The sequence below is a fragment of the Mauremys mutica genome, chromosome 4, assembly GCF_020497125.1.
Source record: "Mauremys mutica isolate MM-2020 ecotype Southern chromosome 4, ASM2049712v1, whole genome shotgun sequence".
NCBI lineage: Eukaryota > Metazoa > Chordata > Testudines > Geoemydidae > Mauremys > Mauremys mutica.
In genome coordinates, this window is record NC_059075.1 from 14,556,530 (window position 1) to 14,579,707 (window position 23,178).

The following is a 23,178-nucleotide window of genomic DNA, read 5'->3' on the forward strand; positions in this document are numbered from 1 at the left end:
TTCTTACTCCTAGGAGGCCCAGTCATGGTCCAGGACCACATTGTGCTAGCTAGGTGAAGTAGCAACAGAGCAAAAAGATAATCCCTGCCCCTAAAGAATTTACAATCTAAGTATCAGACAAGAGAACCGATGGATACAAAGGCAGACTGATGGAGGAGTGCAAGAAAACAGTGAGAGGCTGCGGTCTCAGCCACCACAGCCTAATTGTTGTGAAGTTTTTGTAGGAATCATGGCAGAGCAGGGTTTGAAGAAGGGTAATGAGTTAGTTTTGCAGATATTTATGGAGAGCTCCTCTGAAGTCTGAGGGTTAGCATTGAAAATGTATCAAGTGGGTGGTGGAGGCTGGCATCATGGGTGGATCAAAAGTGGGAGTTGATTAATACACTAGAGAAGGAGGAGCCAGTGGATGAATGCAAAGCAGGGGGAGATAGTCAAAGTAAAGGGACAAGAAAATGATCTCTGCAGCAGAATTCTGAACGGATGGGCAAGATTTCATTTGTCAAGGCCAGAGAAAAGGATGTTGTAGTAACTGAGATGCTAGATGGGAGCCTGGATGAGAGTTTCAGCTGTGTGAATGGATAGGACAGGGTGTATCTTAGGGCTGGTCTACACTACGGGGGGAAATCAATCTAAGATACGCAACTTCAGCTACGTGAAGAACGTAGCTGAAGTCGAAGTATCTTAGATCGAATTACCTACCGTCCTCACGGCGCGGGATTGACGTCCGCGGCTCCCCATGTCAACTCCGCTACCGCCGTTCGGGTTGGTGGAGTTCTGGAGTCGACAGGAGCTCATTCAGGGATCGATATATCGCGTCTCATCTAGACGCGATATATCAATCCCTGAGAAATCGATTGCTACCCGCCGGTACGGCGGGTAGTGAAGACGTAGCCTCTGAGATATTATGCAGAAAGAATCTGCGAGACTTGGGACATAGATCATCACATCCAGGCTATGCGTGAGGATTCCAACTCAAGGATGATACCGAGGTTATGGGCTTGAGTGACAAGCAAGTTGATACTGTTTTTCATGGTCATGAGAAAAGAGATAGCAGGGAGAGTTTAAGAGCTCTATTTTAGCCATGTTGAGCTTGAATTGATGGCTAGACATCCATGAAAAGATGTCAGAGAGACAGTCCAAGATTTTAGTTTGGACACAACATGGAGCATTTGGACTAGAGAGATAGAAATGAGCAAAATATATTTTAAATAGTAGTGTATGACTGTATATTTACTAACATTTAAGGAAAAATCTGCAAAGTAAATTTTGTAACTTGCATTGCATTGAAAAGGAGCTCAAATGAGAAACTGAGCAAGCTGCAACACTTGGTGCTTACAATACAATAAAACTGTTTTGTATTACAATGCTGGGAGGTTTTAACAAGTCATTAACTTATTAAACATACCCTTTTCAACAGTTTCAACACTGATGTGATTGTCATAGTAGTACCCAGCAAACAAGGATGACATCTGCTTTTTAGAATCCATGTTTTATTGTACTCATAATTAAAATCAGACTAGCTTTTTTTTATATGGGGATCTTTTTACATTTCAGGAGGGAAAAGAAAGTTTTAAGAACCCAGGACATCTCATCTTCAGAAATTTCTTTATGCAACTCACATCCTGGGATAAACTTACTAGTAAACTGAAAAGGCAAAATGTTTCTTAGAGGCCTTTATATTTTGTGTTCGGCATTTTAATTTTCATGCTCATTTGAATGTCTGGACTTGTACTGTCAAGCCACATGTGGCTTCACTTCTCCTTTTTAAAAAAACAAAAAAATTTCACATCTATAAAGCCTACATCTGAAGCCCCTTTCCAGGATATGAAAAACAAGAGGCAATGACAAATTACAGTAAAAGCTGTGTTATCTGGCACTTTATCAACCAGAAAGCTCTATAGACTGGACTTTCAATGAATATCAGAAATGCCAGTTTATAGTCCGATTGGCGCAGGACCAACAGGCTCCCTACCTGGCTCCACATGGCTCCCCGTAAGTGGCGACATGTCCCTGCTGCTCCTAGGTGGTGGAACGGGCATGAGGGGTTCGGAGTGCAGGATGAGTTGTGGGGTCTAGGGGGGAGTTCAGGTATGGGAGAGGGCTCAGGGCAGGGGGTTCAGCGTGGGAGAGGGAGTGGGGTGCCAGATCTGGGTGGCATTCACCTTGGGTGGCTCCCCGCAAGCAGTAATATGTCCTGCTGGTCCTAGGCAGAGGTGCGGCTAGGCGACTCTGTATGATGCCCCTGCCCCGAGTGCTGGCTCCGCAGTTCCCATTGGCCAGGCACCATGGCCAGTGGGAGCTGTGGTGGCGGCGCCTGCGGGCACAATAGGGCCCCCATCTTTGGGGCTTCTAGACACTACTGTCATAAATAACAGCACTCAAAGGCCATGCAGTGAACTTTGTGACACTGCAACTGATTCATAATTTAGGAGAGCAGAGACATTGTTTACTTTTTTAATATTATATACACCATCTAAATGATGGTGAGTTTAGATTCCTCCCTCTTCCCTTACCCCCCCCCCCCAAAGAATTGAATTAGCAGTATTCTTCCCCTGTCACTTCCGACTTTCCTATTTTTGGTCACTGTCACCTTGGGGTATACAGATTTCACCCATTCGTTAAAACTTTTAACTAAAAGTCACTTCTGATCAAATCCACCTTCAAAATGTAGGAGGGAGGTCCTTAATTCTGTAACGGGTAACTAAGTATTGTGTAGATAATTGTAAAACGTGTTGCTTTCTTGGCTTCCCCAAAAAAAGTGAAAATGGAGTTGACTAGACATCTTTCTGACGGGAAGATAGTAGGAAGAGTAACCTTTTGACTGGTCAGCAAAGGCTGTTGTGGAACTGCTGTGACGTGAACCTTCCAACTAAAATTCTACACTTGAAAGCAAAAATACTGTTTCTGGAGCCCATCTGAAGTGAAAAAATGTAGTAACAAAATTACAGCATTTGTATTTGCAAATGGATAGGTATCTACTTACCTGTATATATTATGGTGGATTCTGAGGTTAATAGTTCTCTTAAATCTTCAGTGGCATGGTCTTCAAATTTTTGTATTTTTGCGGTTGGATCTTGGGCCCCTCTATTAAATATCCAATCCTGAAGATCAAAGTGAAATATATGGCTTGTAACAATTCTTTAAACTTCCTGCTGGTGCTAGCAGTCTGAGTGGTAATTCATATAGAACAGTATTCATCATTTCAGAGACTGGATTAGCATGTGTTTTTGAATTGTGGAAGTGAGTTTAAACTGAGATCAGGATGTAGCAGAGAGCTATAGATCAGTGGTTCTCAAACGTTTGTACTAGTGACCCCTTTCACATAGCAAGCCTCTGAGTGTGACCCCCCCCGTCTAAATTAAAAACACTTTTTTGTATATTTAACACCATTATAAATTCTGGAGGCAAAGCAGGGTTTGGGGTGCAGGCTGACAGCTCGCCATCCCCCCCATGTAATAACCTTGTGACCCCCTGAGGGGTCCTGACCCCAGTTTGAGAACCCCTGCTATAGATCATGCTACAGTGAATTCTGAAGACTAGCAGTTGGTAGAAGGGAAAAAGGGGGAGAGAGGAGAAAAGAGACAGGTGCACTGTCAGACTCAGAACATGATCCAGTAACACAGACTGAGCAAGATGATGTCAACTAACTAAGGGTATGGCTACACTTGAGAGTTGCAGCGCTGGTCATACAGCTGTGTAGGGAAAGTGCTGCTGTGTGGCCACATTTGCAGCATTTGCAGCGCTGTTGGGGGTGATGCATTATGGGCAGCTATCCCAGCGTTCAAGTGGCAGCAACGTGCTTTTCAAAAGAGGGGAGTGGGGTGGAGTGTGACAGGGAGCAGGGGGGAGAGAGAGAGAGTGGATTTTTGGAGCCGACACTGTGTATCGGCTCCCTGCCTTGCAAAATCAGAAAATTTTCCCGACCCCTTACTCTTAATTGCAAACAGCCTGCAGACCAGATAAGCAGCTGCTCCAACGGACTCCCTCCCCCCCCCCCCCCGCCGTTTCTCTCGTCAAGCAAATACTCTTCCCCGTGCCTGCCTCATTCACAGCAAGGTAGTGGGTTTATCTCATTTGATTGTTCAGTCAGTTACAGATTGATCACGGCAAACAGGAGCTGTGTTTGTTTTTTAGATAAGCAGCTCCCGGAGCCCCGAGTTCACAACAAAACAAAGAGAGGCAGCATAACAAAACAAAGGGAGTAATTTAGTTAAAAGCATTCTGGGATATATCCTTATACCCTGGAGGCCAATAACAGCGCTGGTGTGTGGCCACACTTTACGACCAGCGCTGCAATGCTTATACCCCAAGCAGACCCAGGTGTACGGCCAGCGCTGCAGCCAGGGAGTTGCAGCGCTGGATGTGCCCTGCAGGTGTGGACAGTTACTAATTGCAGCGCTGGAAAGCCTCCACCAGTGCTGCAAATCTCAAGTGTAGCCATACCCTAAGAAACCAGTGCACTTGTTACGCTGGAAGTGTAATAATATCGGCTCAGAAAACTATTTACATAGGATATAAACCACAGAAGCAGTGAGTAAAAGACATCCATGTTGGAAGAGACTGAGACACTGTTGATGTAAACTCAGAAGAAATTTCATGTCTGAGCAAGAACCAGTAAAGCTATACCCTGAAGCTGAAGGGGTGGCACACGTATACTGATAACTGTATGAGAGTATACCAGACCTTCAAGAAAGTAAGTTGGTCAGTCAGTACATTTAAGGAAGGAAAGAAAAATATTTCTAACTAATTGCACTGGGAATGCTAGAAACAAATTGTTAGTCTATGCGATGGAGACCGCCATTTCTTGGAGCAGAGGTTACTCCACTCAGTGAAAAGCATGGTGAAACTGTAATTGTTGGGGATCTGCAGCTGTGTTTCAGCTAATGGAAAAACCCTACAAAGGACGCCAAAAGAACTTCCTGAATTTAAATAGAACTATTTAAAATCCAGCCTTATTAAAATTCATAACCAAGAGTAAAATCTGAAATTTCCTTTTCCCATATCAGATAAGATTGTTCTGACATAGTGTAAGGAAAAATATGACCTCTGGGAGGATATTTAGTTGTAAACACCATAAGATTTTTAAATCCTTGGGTTGAGTAGAGCTTTGCATTCATATTATAAAAATACATGTTTTGTTTTTGTTTTTGTTTTTAATATCCTTGAGGAAAGTGGACTGTTGTTGGCTTTGTCCCCAAATGTTAAATCACATTGTGCTTTTGTTGATGTGAACATTACGGGAGGGGAATGTAATGTCAAAGGAGTCCAGAATCTGAATCATTTTATGGAACTTTAAAAGAACAGTATTTTCACTAGATTGTTATCTTTGCTCATTTGAATTCCTTCCTCCTTGTTTCCATCTAGGTTCACTATGGTAGCAGAGTGCATCATGAACTTAAGAAATGAATACAGATATAATGGTGTCCTTTTATTTCCTCCTGGCTCGAGTCTACAAAAACTGAGCTTTGTGGGGATGTTATTGTGGAAAGGCTAGGTCAAAGAGCCTTGCATTTTATTCTGACGGCACAGAGCTTTGAAGTAATCCCTCTGTCTTTTGGGAATGCCAGATTTATTGGCTGTTTGCCAAGAAAGCTCTGTTTTCTACTCTCAGAAGTTTCACAATCTGTTGTTCCTGTGAAACACTTGTTGAAGAAGGTTGTGGTCAGGCGGTGTGAGGCTGTCCCCAGCTAAGTTGGCCCAGTCCTGTGGAGGGCTTTGCATAGGACTACAGAAATAAAATATGGCTCTATATTCACGGGGAGCCAGAGAAAAGTGGAACACTGAGATTTAAGCTGGTTCTGGCGGTCTAGGCTCCTAAGTGAGTGGGCTACTGTGTTCTGAACCAGTTGCAGCTTTTAAGGTTGATTTCATTCCTAAATACAAAGTCATTTTAGGAAATTTTGCAAGACCGAGAACTAGCAACAGATAAATCAAGTTGTTAGAGTACTGCTTGCCACAGTAACAGTGCATTTGTATATGATTTCTTGTGTTAACAGAGAGAAACAAATTAATTAAAGGTTCATGATAACAGTAAATATTCTTGGGTTTGTTCAACTCTGCTTAACTTTTACCATCATCCAGTAGGTAATTAGCCAGAAGACTTACACTGCACTGGCAGGGGTTATGTTGTGTGTGTGTGAGTGCATGGTATTGAGAGGGCAGGAGTGAAGAAAGGAATGGGTGGGAACTGAGTGATATTTTTTTTCCAGGATTTGAGGACTTCAGTAGTTCAGACATAGGTTAGGGGTTTGATACAAGAGTGGGTGGGTGAGACTCTGTGGCCTGCGTTGTGCAGGAGGTCAGACTAGACGATCATAATGGTCCCTTCTGACCTTAAAGTCTATGATTCCAGTGAGAACAATTTCATCAGGGAAGTTGTTTTACAATAAGCAGAAAGCGGACTAGAATGGAGCAGAAAGCTTAGACAAGTAATGCATGTAACTTCAGTGTGCCCTTATAAATAAGGAATAAAGTTAAAGCCAAATTAAAGTAACGCCTTCTCCTTTGGTACAAGAAGACTAAGTTAGCTGCAGATTTAATGTTGTCTGGCAATGTAGCTGACCCAGCCACTGCTGTACCCAGGATGTACTACACATCAGATCACAAGCACTTAGCTCCACAAAGAGGATCCATAGGGCTGTTGTTCTGTTTCAGATTCCATCAGGACTCTGTCCCTGCACCATAATTTGTGACATGGTTTCAAACCATTGTCCTAATTAAGTACACTGTTGTGTCAAGTGTTGGGAGTAAATGATGATGAGTGAATCCCCTGGCTGCTCAATTGAAAATACCGCAAGACCGAACCTTTAGAACATTCTTCATGAATTAACTTTCATTAAATGAAGGTTTATCTAGTAGACAAATCATTACATTTATACACTAAAGAAATTATATATAGAATACTGCAAAGACCATACTGAATATTGCCCATTTCAGCTCAGGATGGTCCCTTTGCTTCCAAGCTTCAGAACTTTCACCCTCTTCCTGCTCCAGTCTGTGCATAGCAGTGATATTCTACTGTTTCTTTTCCTTCGGATCCCCAGAACTTCCACCAGAACCCTCTTGCTCTGGAGCCATCTTTTTGTATGCTGTTTCAAAGAGCTTGAGGGAAGCTTACTATAAGATGGATGTTTCAGCATCTTTATGAGCCAACAGCCCTCTCGTTTTTGCAGTTTCTTCCCTCAGTTTGTTGCACTCATCTGCTGGCAGCTGATCCTTAAACTCCTCTATCTTGGATGATGCCTTCTGCTATTTTCATAGCTTTGACACGTTCCTTTCTTCGTCTGTCTTTCTCTGAATATTTCTCTGCATTCTTTACCATGTTCTGAGTGCCATCATTGCTGAGGTCACCACAAGACTGGATCACAATTTGCTGTTCGCGTCCTGTCCCTTTTATCCTTCGCTGAAATGTGAACAGTGCTGTTACCATTGGTGTCGAAAGTGACTTCAGTCTGGGGCACTCCGTGTGGAACTATCGAAATTCCAACCAGAGTGAATTGCCCAAGAAGCTTGTTGTCAGCAGGCTACTATAGAAAACACCTGGCTTTTCTTGGGTTGAAACCATTGTGCTCCTGTTGATGAGCTGAGCGAAGACACCTTCTACCATCTTGATTCCCAGGAACAGGGGAGTCACTTCCACCAGTAGGATGTCGGTGACATCACCAGCCTTGAATTGCGGCACCAATAGCATAAGTTTTATTGGGATTAACTGCTTTGCTAGGAGCACCATCAAGCAGATCCTGCATAGTCTGCTGTCCTTTGGCATTCTGCTCATGCCACCAACCAGGATAATTTGCCAGAGTCATTCTTGCTGACTTCAGCATCCTTCATTGCTTTTTGGCAAGGTGCTACTGTCATCCTGATCAGATCTGCTACAGTCTGCTTAAACTGGGAACAACTCTGCATCATGCTCAAGTGCTTTGGTCCAGAAGCATACGTAAGATAACCATCTCCTCGCACTTCACTTTTTCCAATGCAACTCTCACTGTCTGAAGAGCCATGTTGTTTTGTCAATGCCCACCTCTCTTGAATTCCTTAACTATATGCCTGTCTCTTGAATTCCTTAACAATGCTGCAGCAAATTGTGATCAAAATCTTCACCATCTATGGTCATTAACCCCTCCCATCTATGTGAATAGAGGCAGTTCTCTCTGCTTGCACATTCAAGAAGACAACTATGTTGGCTTTCATCTGGAAGATTGTCTTCAAAATCATAAGGAATAGAAGTTTGAGTCAGATTTCTTATATTGTAGAAACTTGGGGGTGTGGGGGGTGGCAGAGTTTCAGACTTCAGTGCCTAAAATTAGTCACCCAAGTGTGATGATCATGGCCTTAGTGTTTTTTAATGAAAACCTTTAATTCTTCAGAAACTGGGGGTGTTTTTCCCCCCACTTCGTCACTGCCTTTGCAGAAAAAGTGCCCATGAAAAGTAGGAAAATGTATTCGCTAAATCATAATACTTCTTTTCAGTTACTAGAACTAATTTGGTGAGCAAAGTACTTGTCAGTAAGTGTAGTTCTTACAGTTTAAACAAAGATTTTCAATGAAGTGAGACACTTGATATGCTCTTCACAAAATCCAGAAAACTTCAGCTCAGTTTCTTAAGATCAGATTTATATTTAACTGAGATGTTTTAAATGTTACCTCAAACAATTTACTGCCAGCATAACTCTTGACGTTATAAGTAGGGCTGTCAAGTGATTTTAAAAGAACTACTTGCGATTAATGATGCTGTTAAACAATAATAGAATACCATTCATTTAAATATTTTTGGATGTCTTCTGCATTTTCAAATACACCTCTACCCCGCTATAACGCGACCCGATATAACATTGGTTCCCATATAGCGCGGTAACTGTGGGGCTCCAGCAGTGCTTTAAAGGGTCTGGGGCTCCTGCTGCTGCTGGGAGCCCAGGGCCCTTTAAATCACCGCTGGAGCCCTGCTGCTGCTACCCTGGGGCTGTGGCAGCGAGGCTCCACTGGTGATTTAAAGGGCCTGGGGCTCCCTAAATCACTTCAGCCCTGCCACCGCTACCCAGATATAACGGCGTTTCACCTATAACGCGGTAGGGATTTTTGGCTCCCCGCAACTGCATTATATCGGGGTAGAGGTGTATATTGATTTCAGTTACAACACAGAATACAAAGTGTACAATGCTCACTTTGTATTTATTTTTCATTACAAATACTTGCACTGTAAAAAAAAAAAAAATCACCTAGTACAAGTACTGTAGTGCAATCTCTTTATCGTGAAAGTTGAACTTACAAATGTAGAATTGTTTTTTTAAAAAAAATCTGCACTCTAAAACAAAACAATGTAAAACTTTAGAGCCTACAAGTCCACTCAGTCCTATTTCTTGTTCAGTAAATCGCTCAAATAAGTCTGGATACAATTTGCAGGAGATAATGCTGCCTGCTTCTTGTTTAGCCAGTGTCACCTGAAAGTGAGAACAGGCATTTGCGTGGCACTGTTGTAGCTGGCATTGCAAGGTATTTACGTGCCAGATGCGCTAAAGATTCATATGTTCCTTCATGCGTCAACCACCATTCCAGAGGACATGCGTCCATGCTGATGACGGGTTCTGCTTGGTAACAATTCAAAGCAGTGCGGAACGACGCATCTTCATTTTCATCATGAGACAAATGCCATCAGCAGAAGGTTGATTTTCTTTTTTGATGGTTCGGGTTCTGTAGTTTCCTCATCTGAGTGTTGCTTTTTTAAAACTTCTGAAAGCATGTTCTACACCTTGTCCCTCTTAGATTTTGGATGGCACTTCAGATTCGTACACCTTGAGTCAAGTGCTGTAGCTATTTTTAGAAATTTCACATTTAGTACCTTATTTGCATTTTGTCAAATCTGCTGTGAAAGTGTTCTTAAAATGACGATGATCCAGCACATGTTCAAGACTGCTATAACATGAAATATATGGCAGAATGAAGGTAAAACAGAACAGGAGACATACAATTCTCCCCCAAGGACTTCAGTCACAAATTTAATTAACATGTTGGTTTTTTTAAACAAGCCTCATCAGCATGGAAGCATGTCCTCTGGAATAGTGGCCGAAGTATGAAGAGGCATACGAATGTTTAGCATACCTAGCACGTAAATACCTTGCAACGCTGGCTATAAAAGTGCCATGCAAAGCCTGTTCTCACTTTCAGGTGACATTCTTAATAAGAAGCAGGCAGCATTATCTCCTGTAAATGTAAACAAACTTGTCTTAGCGATTGGCTGAACAAGAAGTAGGACTGAGTGGACTTGTAGGCTCTAAAGTTTTACATTGTTTTGTTTTTGAATGCAGTTATGTAACAAAAAAATCTACGTTTGTAAGTTACACTTTCATGATAAAGAGATTGCCTACAGTACTTGTATGCGGTGACTTGAAATACTATTTTATCATTTTTACAGTGAAAATATTTGTAATAAAAAATATGAAGTGTGCACTCTACACTTCGTATTCTGTGTTGTAATTGAAATCAATATATTTGAAAATGTAGAAAAACATCCAAAAATATTTAATTTTCAATTGGTATTTTATTAACAGTGAGATTAATTTTTTTAAGTTAATCGCGTGAGTTAACTACGATTAATCGACAGCCCTAATTATAATTAAATATCAGGTTTTATTGTTGCCTGGATTATTTTATTTCTTCAGTTAGAGATCATGGCATGTATTGGTGGTTTAGAACTAGAATCTGAGGGCAGCCTATGGGTTCTTGGAAACCTAATTGTACTGAAAACTTCTTGTGAGGTGGCTGGGGTTAAACCTAGTTATTGGGGAATGACAAAATGGCATGTAGTTATACAAAGGTTATAATGTGTCCTTTTGCTTAAAAGTCCAAAATAATTAGTATATCTAGCCACTTGAGATGTTACATTAATAGTAATGGTCTCTTTCCCCTTCCCCCTCGGATTTTCAGAAAGGGCAGGAAATTAAATGTCACAAGGAGATATATATATGCAACTAAGTGGGAGAGGACTTTTCCATTGCATTTCTAAATGTTTTGTGGTAAATTTTTCTTCCTACACCCAGATCCTTTAGATTAGGTAAGAGAAAACAAATTGTTTTTACTGGATAGTAGTCCTGGGGGTTACTGTTTTGGTAATAACCTGCACCTGTATTTTAAAAGGTATGTGGGTGTGCGGTGTCTGAGTCAAGGGGCAGGAGGGGAATTTGAGTCAAGCTCTCCACAGTGGGCTTTTGTGGCAGGTGGACTTGGCCTTGGCAATTCTAGGCCATGTCTAGTTGCACAGGTTTGACTAAAATCGGTTTGCACCTGGTTTATTGGTTTAGCTTAAGTCTGTAAGGAACTGATTTAAGTTAAATATAAGCCAAATTTAAGTCTGCCTATGCAGACTTTGCGCTGTTCTAAGTAAATCATTTGAAACAGTTTTGTTAAACCAGTGCCACTTTTGTGTGTGGGCAAGGGCCTATCCAGTTTCCTTTTGCACGTAGCTTTATGTAAAGGCTGGTTAATTTAATTATGGATGCAGTGGATTCTCCATCACTTGAAATCTTTATCTCTGAGATTCCGTGTTTGTCTAAAAGACAGGCTGTATGTACTTACTGGATGAAAATTCCGTGGATTGTATTATGACAGAGATCAGATGATATGAACAGAAAGATCTCAATGCCAAAAAAGGACCAATGACTCTGTTGGCTAGTTGATCACCAGACTGATGATATCCTCCTGATGTGGAAACAGGGAAATCTCCTTGCACAAGCACTTTGACTTTAGTCCCAATTTCTGCAGCATTATACAGTATCACCCCCCCCAAACTGTGTAGTCAAGAATAAACATTGAGAAGGAGACAAATAATTGTTACCCAGTTTTCGCATGAGTTAGTAGCTCCCAGAGATGGGGACAGCCAAATTCCTCCTGGGCTGGTGAAACAAGTCTGTAGCTGCTAAAATCATTGTGGAAAAGGCTAAGATAAAGGGTGATCTTTTCTGGCTGATTTTTTTTTTTTTTTCCCCCTGTGGGTAAGATAGGAGATGGGACAGCAGCAGCACTTCAACCAGAAAAAACCTATCCAGAGCAAAAAGAAGCAGTACACCAGCTAGCCTACTGTCTATGGCAAAGGGTGTAAAGTACAAGTAAGGTACAGAGTGTGTGTTTGTTTAGGTAAAGACATTAAATTGAGATGGAATAGAAAAACAAGGTGTTGCTTAATTTATACAAGTAGATGCATGAAACAACGTGGCAAATGAGCAAAACAAATAGAATATTCTGCCACATCCTAACTTTAACAGGATATGTATAACTTCTTCCATTTTGTAGTGGTAAATAAGAACAGTGCATATGCTGAGATAAATACTAGTTTGAAAACATGAGTTGTCACTACAGCGCTTACCTTATTTAAACCCAGCTCTCCGATTTAAAAAAAAAAGTCTTATTTTGAGGCAGTGGGAACCTGTGTAATATCTGTTAGTCCAGTGTTCAATTGCAGTGGTCAACTCTGTAAACTTCTCTTGAGTCTGTGTAGCTCATAGTTTACATTTGGAACTCAGTTGACATTTACTCAGATATCATACATACATATCTCTGTTAAATTATTAATGTAAGACATCCATTAAAATCACTACTTCTATGAGTTATGATACACATCCAGCTTCTGCATTCTATCAGCAGAAATACAAAACCGAAATGAATGCTTGTTGCTCTACGAACGTGAAGGAAACATACTCAAGAATGCACATTACTTTTCCTCTGTCCTGAACAGGTGCAATGTTTGAGCTTACTTGACCCATAAAGGTAACCAATCCTTCATCTGTTGTTCTCTCCACAGTTTCTTTCAGTAAGCAAATAAACTTGCACAGTGGTGATTTTGTAGCTGAAGACACAATTTCTAATTTTTCCTTTTTACAACAATAGGACTGTAGGAGCTCTTAGGAAAAAATGTAATGCCTCGTGCTGTACTGAAACAGAAAAGCACTGGTGTGAACTTCAGGCCATATTTGAAGATGGTAACAAAAAAGAAAAATTGTGCCTCAGAATGGAACCTGATGTAATGACCATAGAAGGAAGATGTTCTCTTAAACAGCAGACCATATTGCCATCCTGACTTTCACAAGGAAAGCTATTGGAGGAAAATGTATTGTAGAAAAGAACACACAGAATGGTGTGCCTTGCTCAATAAATGCATGAAAGGAGAAGTAGTTTCTCTCATCCCTCTAGTCGGAAGGAATCTAACTTCAATTGGAAAATTCTGCAACAGAAATTAGAGGAGGGAAGTTCAACGTTCCTAGCTTCTCGAGCTGAAACACATTCAAGTTTGACTGTTCTGAACCAATATATCCAAGGCATTAGTTTGGTTTTGTCTGAGAATGGCGAAATGGACACATGACTACAGGAAATGATTTAAGATATTTCATAGAATGACTATAGTTCCTCAAATCATTATTGGGTTTTTTGTTGGCACCTCATAATTAACCAGAGGAGTAGAAAAGCTGGCAGAAAAGGCACCAAAACACATGGTCTAATTGGACCCTACTTACGCTGTGGTCAGTCATGCCACAACTGCCAGACTAACAGGACCCTGCTCATGCTGCAGGTCAGCCATGCCACATTTGCTGGACTTGAAATCCTGCTTGTTTTGGGTTGACCACGCCCCTTACAGCCAGCCCTGGAGGGCTGAGAGGATCAGCTCAGATATAGAGGAATAAGCAGGTGGTAAGAGGCCTCTTGGTCCTCCACTTGTTAAAACAAACAGAATGATAAACAAGGTGTGTCAGCCTAATGGAAGCCTGCCTTTTTCAGCCTGCGATCCAGTTAGAAACAAAAGGATATGTCCATGCAGCTGTTACGTAGCTTTGCCCAGTTCAGTTCAGGATATAGCGGTGGCCAAAACCATGTTAGCAGCTTTGACATTTTCGATAGGTTGGTTATTTGGGGAGCCATTGGACAAAGTGGTGACAGTCCTCAGATAAATCAAAAAAGTTCTTACAGAACCGTCCTGGTTCCAAACCTGGGAAAAGAAAAGCTGGTCTTATTACAGGCCTAAGTATCCTTTTTATGGCTACTCTGGCTAAGTAATGAAGGTGAGACTACAGCAAAAGCAGGTGAAACATGTCTGAGTCTGGAAAGAAGAGAAGCCAATCTTCCCTCAGTGCAAATTCCAGCACTAGAAACGCTCTCTGATTGCACTTGGCTTCTCTCAACATCTGACAGATGGGTCCTGGATGTGGTTCGACAGAGATATATCAAAGAATTTTCAAAGATTTAAACTTGTCCTTTTTTTCCTTCTGGGGAGTTGACGATAGCAGAGAGGAGGTGAACTATGCAGAAGGCTATAGATCATCTTTTGTGAATTGGCACAATAAGAGTTCTCAAGGTCGAGATGTTTCTCCGGCCATAGCTCACTTTTGTTTCTGGTCTAAGAGATCCAGGAAAGACTGAGTGATGCGGGACATAAAATGCTTGAACAAGTTCACGAAGGGGACTAGATTCAAGATGGAGACATTGAAGTCAATAGTGGTGGTGGTCTGCTAGGGCAGGGGTCGGCAACCTTTCAGAGGTGGTGTGCCGAGTCTTCGTTTATTCACTCTAATTTAAGGTTTCATGTGCCGGTAATACATTTTAATGTTTTTAGAAGGTCTCTTTCTATAAGTCTATAATATATAACTAAACTATTGTTGTATGTAAAGTAAATAAGGTTTTTAAAATGTTTAAGAAGCTTCATTTAAAATGCAGAGCCCCTTGGACAGTGTCCAGGACCCAGGCAGTGTGAATGCTACTGAAAATCAGCTTGCGTGCCACCTTCAGCACACGTGCCATAGGTTGCCTACCCCTGTGCTACGGGGATTACCTTCCTACGGGGATTACCTTCCATCAGTTACTTTGAAGCATGCCTTCCTTAATATGCTGGTTCACCAATTCACAACTGATTTTTGCAATTAACTCATGGGACTGATCATTTTCAATATAGCATGCTGGTTTTTGGACTGTCATCGACTCCTTGAGTGTTCACAGAAGTCCTTGTCGTCTTGGTAACTGTTCTCAGGATGAAGAGTGTACAGATTGGGTCCAAATGTCAACAGATGGTTTCATAGTAAATTTTGAATTCCTCTTCAACTGTCTCAGTGCCCAGTACATCTTGGAGTATTGATAGACACAGAGGCCCACAACTAAGAGATAGGACAAGTCCACCCTCCTAAGGAGGTGCCTGAGGACACCAGTAAGCACTCTAAAAAGTTGGACTCTTCCCTGCTTCTCTCTAGGGTGTTGGCTCCAAGATTCCTCCCCATCTGCTGGTCCCTCTATCAGCAGCAACACAGATCATCATGTCTCGACTGATCGTTAGAACACAGCAAATCAACTGTGATTTTTGTTCTTTCTTCAGGGCTAATCTCCCTTTCTCTTCATAACTCTTTAGCTGTTTGTAGTTCATTTTCCCTTATCTCTTTTCGCTATTCCTTTTCCCAAAGAGACTATCAATGCTTTTTTCTGTTTTTTTTTCTTCTACCGTACTTTTACTGCTTTTGGCACTTAGCAATTCACATTGTTACAGATCCCAGACCTGCTGCCTCCGTATGTAGCAGTTCAGGGCAACTGCATCTATATTTTCATTCAGTGTACAGCAAGGGAACTCTCAGCCTTCTAGCTCCTCAGCTATTGCCTCTTGTATAGAGACCTTTCTGCCTCGGGTATTTCCAGACTGCACAGTTTCCTGCCTTTACTGTGTTTATTCCCGGCACAGATAAGTTGTCCAAGGACACCTGCTTGCTTTCTGTTCAGAGCCAGTTAACATGTTTTTAATTGCTACAGTAATAAGGCACCACACAGCACTATTTATGCAAGCCTGCTTTATTACAGAGAAAACATACTAAAATCAGAAAAAGAATTTACATACATACTAATAAGCTTAACAGAGTTCACTCTAACATAGGTTCTGGCAGGAACAATCCTCCTACTCCCCACCCAAGCTGATTCCTCGTGGTTACGAGTTCATCACCACTGCAGCTCAGAATAAGTACCCAGTAGGCCCAGTCTTTCCAACCCTACCCTAAGGACTGGGGTCCTGTCTGTTCGCTGAATCGGGAAGAAGGCCTTGGGCCAGTTTAAAATCAGGTTATTTATTCAAAAACCCTTTCTTTTTCTGCTAGTCCCTGGAGAATACACTTGAACTAGTATATGCTTATTTCTCCAGGGGGTAGATTTAAATGGTTGATAATGGAGGAAGTGCATTAGTCTTCCCCGCTTCCCTCCTAGGGAAGGTACATACTGCCACAATAACACATACATATATAATTGCATTTTAATACAATGTACCTCAAAGGTATTAACCCTAATTCCATAAGGTTTGTTCAGAATATTGTCCATCTGTCACAGTCTCAGCTTGCCACCTGCCCAGTCATTATCTGATTGTAACTTACTGTGTGCATTCCAGCAGAGGTGAGTTTTGAGGAAGGACTTGAAGGTAGTAGCTTTACAGATTGTAACTGGGATCTTATCCAAGTTGTAAAGACCAGCCTAGGAGAGAGTATAGATGTGTTTGATGGAGGAGGAGGAGGAGGATTAGGCAGTGAGGCTGGCATCTTTGGCAGAGCCCACCTTGTGGTGATAAGTCAAATAGGAAGGGATGGGCTAAATTGTGAAGTGCTTTGTAAGTACGGACAGGAAGTTTGTGTCTGATGCATTAGGGCTGGTCTACACTACGGGGGGAAATCGATCTAAGATACGCAACTTCAGCTACGTGAATAATGTAGCTGAAGTCGAAGTACCTTAGATCGAATTACCTACCATCCTCACGGCGCGGGATCGACGTCCATGGCTCCCCATGTCGACTCTGCTACCGCCATTCGGGTTGGTGGAGTTCCGGAGTCGACAGGAGCTCATTCGGGGATCGATATATCGTGTCTAGATGGGACGCGATATATCGATCCCCGAGAAATCGATTGCTACCTGCCGATACAGCGGGTAGTGAAGACGTAGCCTTAGAAGACGAGGGACTAATGGAGGGGATTAAAGAGAGAGAGAGAGAGTGTGTGTGTGTGTGTGTGATGTAGTCAGAGCACCAAACAAAAAATAACTTTAGCAGCTGTACTCTGACTGAACTTGAAGAATAGGGCAAGTTTGGAGGCACTGAGGCCAGAGAAGAGAAGTTCACAATAATCGAGGCATGAGATGATCAGGGCTTGGACAAGAGTTCAGCAGTGTGAGTAGAAATGGTCATGTCTTGCATATGTTGAGGAAGAAGCTGCAAGATTTAGACAAGGTCTGGAGAGGTGGGTAAAATAGCTGAGTCAACTATAAAGCCAAGATTATAAACTCTGACAGGTAGGGCAGCAGTGTTGTCCATAATGATAGAGAAAACGGGGAGAGGGGAGTGCTTTAGGTGAAAGAACAGGAGCTCTTTTTTGCTATGTTAAAATTAAGCTGATGACTGAATGTAGTGAAACTTCACTAGCACACTGCTTGCATCCGAAGAAGTGGGTATTCACCCACGAAAGCTCATGCTGCAAAATGTCTGTTAGTCTATAAGGTGCCACAGGATTCTTTGCTGCTTCTACAGAACCAGACTAACACGGCTACCCCTCTGATACTTCACTAGCACAGTAATTGGATATTCTCAGAAGAATGGTGCATGCTACTTCTAGACAAACTATTTTTTAAACAACCTTTGTTTATAAATCTTTTTTGCATTTGCCAGTTTAATCTTGCAACTGTCACATTCAGAAATGCCCAGAATCTTTCCATTGAAGCTGCAGTGTGCATTGTCAATCCATATTGTCTAAACTGGATTTTGCTTTTAATAATCAGTTTTTGTTTAATCTTGTCTGTGAGGATTTTCTGTGCCAGAAGTCAGAGATGCATGTGCAGATATGGAATAGTATCTGTCCTTACATGGAATATCTTAAATCTTTCTACAAAGACTCAGATATGTCATAACAAATGTACCAGCTACCAAGTAGCTTAGCTATAAAGGCGGAAGGAATGTGTTTGTCTCACATTGGAAGCAATGTTATCATAGTATGTTAATCATCTAAAATTTTATTCCTACAGGATTAGTTCAGATCGCAGAAAGGAGAAGTCTAGAGATGCAGCAAGATGCCGAAGAAGCAAGGAATCTGAGGTCTTCTATGAACTTGCTCACCAGCTGCCTCTTCCTCATACTGTCAGCGCACACCTTGACAAGGCCTCCATTATGAGGCTGACTATCAGCTACTTACGCATGAGAAAGCTGTTAGATGCAAGTAAGTGAATAAACTTATTGTGGTTTACCAACAGAGGCCAGGAAAGGGGTCTGAGTGATCTGAACTCGCCTCATCTCTTTTACATTGGTTAAAAATATCCCAATGGAGGGAGGCTATCAGTGAAGACACTGGAAAAACTAGAACTTTACCTTTTACTGTGGGGCCTTGAGAGAGTAAATAAATACAGCCAGGCTGGGGAAGGGGGGCTAAACTGTAATGTACAATCCATTTTTTTCATACTTATTCTTGATATCTCTTGGATCCCTAAAAAGACCAGCGCCAGTATTAGTAGTATTAATTATTTTAAATCTCAGCTGTGACTCCCCCGCCACAAAAATCAGGGTCTTGATTTTCTGGGCATAAAACTTGACACCATCTCCACTCTGCCTACTTCCCTTGCGAGAAGGGAGGTAGATCATACCCAAGATAGCTCACAGGACTGGATATATAGTTGGTAGATCCAAGATTAGGTTTGCTAAATTTGAATATCCCTGTTTAAATGAAACCACTGAAAACCATTATATGTTGTGCTCCACTTAAGATATGCCTCAGTAATACATGTTCTAGGAAACAGCACTAACCTAGTGGTAGCGATGGGGAGTGATTGCTGCGTAAGTGAGATAATAGTAGTTTAAACTCTGCGTAATGGAGGACACATCTAGTCAGTGCCAGGTAAATAAGTGGCATTTGCCAAGATGTTAAATACGAATGACACAAACTTTTGTCATTTCATGCCGAAGCTGTTAAACTTTAAAAGAAAAAAGATCAGATGAAGGTAAAATGGAGCAACCATTGCTTTTTTTTTGGCATTTTTGAACATAGTATGTGGTATTACTAAGTTTTTATCAGACACTCTTTGAAAGCTCATGTTTTTACGTGAGATTCTTAATCAGGACAACCATTTCTCCACCTAAGTATCCCAGTAATAGAATTGTGCTGTCTTTGGTGAGCAACCTGTCAAACTAGCTATTAGTGTGGGATGACTTCAGGCATCAGGCAATAAAGTGTGAATTATGTGAGGTTCATCTAAAAAACAATAAAAATATGGGTTCTTCTAGGTGACCTGGAGACAGAAGCCAAAATGGAGAAGGAGATGAATTGCTTTTACTTAAAAGCCCTTGATGGATTTGTCATGGTTCTTTCCGAGGATGGTGACATGATTTACATGTCTGAAAATGTGAACAAGTGTATGGGGCTCACTCAGGTGAAATATTGACACATCTTTAAATGCAGTTACAATGTTGTGCCTGCTGTACATTCTTGACTCCTCAGAGCTAGACTCACACTCTTTTTTACTTCTACAGTTTGAGCTGACTGGGCACAGTGTGTTCGATTTTACCCACCCATGCGATCATGAAGAGCTGAGAGAAATGCTTACGCACAGAAATGGTAAGAAGAGGCGACTCTTTTTTTAATTTAATGACAGATGGTTCCTATCAGTGTTGTATAATCAGATCCTGATATCATCTGTTTTGATATTGTTTACCTCATTTACTTGAATAGGAAAAAGCCTGAATCCACAGTTACCTGTTTACTGAGACTTCTATGGCTTCTTTAGAACAGGCACCAAAGGTATTTAAAGAATAAAATAACCGTGAAGGTGGGAAAAGGCGTCAATAGAGAGAACTACTTGCTACACTTCACTTCTCGGAGCTCCCAACAAATCTAGTTGGGACACTATAGTAAGAGGTGTCAGAAACAGCTGACGTTCTCCCGATATCTCACGCTACATCGGGGGATGGATGTTCTGAGAGATGCAAGTTACTCAGCAGTGCTTTAAAAAAATAAATTAATTAATTAAAAATGGTCTCAAATAAAATTATTGAAGATGGAAGTAATGAAAATGCCTGAAAGATAAGAAACATTTAGAGGTAGGGTGAGTGTAAAGAACATCTTAATTGGTTGATGTAGAAGAATTTGAAGATAATAAATCTGTATTTTTCTGTATTGGTCTTGGAGTGTCTGTGCAGGGCAAATCTTTCCACAGGATGTTGGAAGAAGTTATATTTAGGTTGCAGTTCTCAGAAAAGGTATAGAAAAGAATCATGCAGTAGCTTTATAAATTTCAGGTGATTTAGATCTTGCCTCTTGCTTTGGCATGAATTTTGGAATAACCAAAAATATTTAAATTAAATCGAATCTTCAGCTGATACTAGTTTCTGACTATGCTGTTGCTTCACTGTAGTTCTTTATTCTGAAGTTGCTGTCTTTTTGACAGAAAATATTTCATAATTTTTTTCCTCTGTACTAGAATGGAACACTAATCCCATTTTCTCCAGCTGCACTAGCAAAAATTAAAACGTCCACAATCCTGTTACTCATCAGCCATTTGCAGGCTCAGTGTAGCCTACGCGATTGAGCTACTATATTTCCACTGCAGCAAATAGGGAAAAAAGTTCAGATATTGGGTATGTGGCAGCCAAGCAAAACCACTGTGCTTATTTCCGGGGAGGTGGTCACAGAGGGTAGGTTTACATTGCAGATGGGGTGTAATTTCCAACTTGGATAGACATACCTGTGCTAACTTTGATCGAGCTAGCACGCTAAAAAGAGCAGCATAGCTGTGACAGTGAGGGCTAGCTATCCGAATACTTACCTAGGGTCTTGGACAGGATTGTACGCAGGTGGCTAACCTTGACTGCCACCTGCAGTGCTGTGGTGGCACTGCTATTTTTAGTGTGCTGGTTTGATCAGATACATCTACCTGAGCTGGATATTATACGTCCAGCTGCATTGTAGACCTAACCTGAGCCCCTGGAATGATTAAACAGAGGATGATTATAAATTCCTACACGTCATCAAAATGTGTAGGACTTGATTCTGTTTTCTCACACCTGGGTAAATCAGGAGTGACTCTGAAATCAGTGGATAAGAGTAGTTCAAAGCCAGTGTAAAAGGAAAAACAGGCCCTTTTAATATTAATACTGAATTTTCCAAATCTTCCTGCCATCATCACTGGTCCATGCATCCAGTGCTGAACTGGATCTTTGTATTTGAAGCAATTAAGTGTATTGAACAGATGCCATATTCAATACAGCAGGATATAAATGGATCTGTTGCAAAGATCAATTATTTTTAAAGACTACAGTTTCATAATAAGTAGATATAATGTAGACCCGTTCTGGCATGTCTAAATTAGTCAGTTTTCAACATGGCTTCCTTACCCCCTCACTCAGAAGGTTTCTTTTCTGTATATAATTGAGTTTTATTTCCTGACTTCAATAACAAAAGTATGTCTTGATTTGTTATCCCTACAAGGCTAGCATGGCTTTGAATAACCTAGGTTCTGTTCTGGCTCACACATAACAGAATTATTAACCCATTTACAGTTTCGGTGTTAAATATTGCTGTGTGTGATTGTACAGCTAACATTTGGCTAGCAGAAACATTTATTAATAATGCTGTACAATCACAACACAGTTTAGTTTCAGATCCCAGTTCGTGTTTTCAGAACTGGTGTTGTTTTTAAATAGACAACTTTTTATATAATACTTGCACAGATCTAAGTCACCAAGAACGAGTAAATGTGCCATCTTTATACAGCTGCTTCTCGGAATAGAACCACACATTAAGATGTTTAGACAGATTATTCAGAAAGTAATAACGAAGGTAATACAGATGCTCCCTGGGTTACACAAACCTGACTTACGCAAACCCGCACTTACGGAAAAAGTTCCGTAAGCGGTGGGGTTTTGTTTTTGTTTGGCATAATTGTTGAGTATAAGTCCCAGACTTACACAAGGCGTTCTGTTCTGGAAGTTGGGAAGCGTCTGTATTGTGATATCGTAAATTGTAGATTTCTGAATATGCTTTGCCTAGTTCATGCACCCAGAAACTGCGCTGTTTAAAAACTTTTTGAGTTGATATGTTGTTGCTGTGATCCTCTGAACATGTGCATTCTATCCATTTTTCTTCCTGTGAATATCATAGTAATGGTGTTGTCTTTAGAGTATGAACAAACTATTGCATACCTGTAACATATGCTAGAATGAGCCTGTATTCTGTAAGCTTCCAAATTGTACCAGGTCGAATCGGTGGCATAAACTCATTATGAATGCATTCCTGCAAACTAACCCTCCTCCACCATCCCCAAACCTTATCTGTCCATCTGTGTTTCCACTCATAAATGCACTAAGCTGTTTATGCTTGTGTTGATGAGGTCAGTTTGCACTAGGGTGACCAGACAGCAAGTGTGAAAAATTGGGACGGGGTGGGGGGGTAATAAGTCCTATACAAGACAAAGCCCTAAATATCAGGACTGTCCCTATCAATCGGGACATCTGGTCACCCTAGTTTGGACCTTCTCTGAGCAGTTTGTTCCTGTTGAAATAGTCCTCTCTGAAATTCCAATGTCTCATTTTTAACACACACTTTAAAAAAAAAAAAAGATTGGTCTTCAGAGGTTTGTTAATGAATCCAGGTGCACTACAATTAGATGATTTGTACAGTAACATAAAATGCATCCATTAATATTAGGTTGCACTAAGATTTCTCCATTGACTTCAAGGGAGTTGAAGGTGTGTTTCAAAACTTAATTCATACTTATTATACAATTCTAAGTTCATATTTAGACACATTCCTGTATCTGTAACAGGGACTTGACCACCATCTTAACTCCTGCTGTCATGACCATGGTGCTATAATGAAATAATTTTGGGGGTGGGATGTGTAATAGAGCTGTTAATCTTTCAACAGTTCTCTCACCCTATTTCTCCCCCCCCCAATCCTTTGCCTATCTTCGTGTTCTGTGTTTCTCTACTTTACACTAGAAACTCTTTGAAGCAAGGGGCTGTGGTTCCCTAATTTCTGTAAAATCCCTTGTAGCATTCCAGATATTATAGAAATGTTTATTAATAAAGGCTGCTCAGGGTTACAACAGACAAAGTACCCATTATTAAGGAGTTGTGGTGCTCCTTCAACAGCAATCCCGCCCTGAGTGGCTAAGCATCAGCATCAGTCCCAGCCTTGGAGACCTCTGTGC

General features: G+C 41.2%; 1 protein-coding gene across 2 annotated transcripts in view; it reads left to right on the forward strand.

Moving 5' to 3' along the window:
- The window catches only part of HIF1A (hypoxia inducible factor 1 subunit alpha), a 47,514-nt gene that overhangs the window by 8,812 nt on the left and 15,524 nt on the right, over positions 1-23,178 (forward strand). For both annotated transcript variants that reach the window (XM_045015029.1, XM_045015031.1), the window contains exons 2-4: positions 18,007-18,197; positions 19,256-19,401; positions 19,502-19,586. In XM_045015029.1, coding sequence (XP_044870964.1) covers positions 18,007-18,197; positions 19,256-19,401; positions 19,502-19,586 — 422 coding nt within the window. The remainder of the gene's footprint in view (positions 1-18,006; positions 18,198-19,255; positions 19,402-19,501; positions 19,587-23,178) is intronic.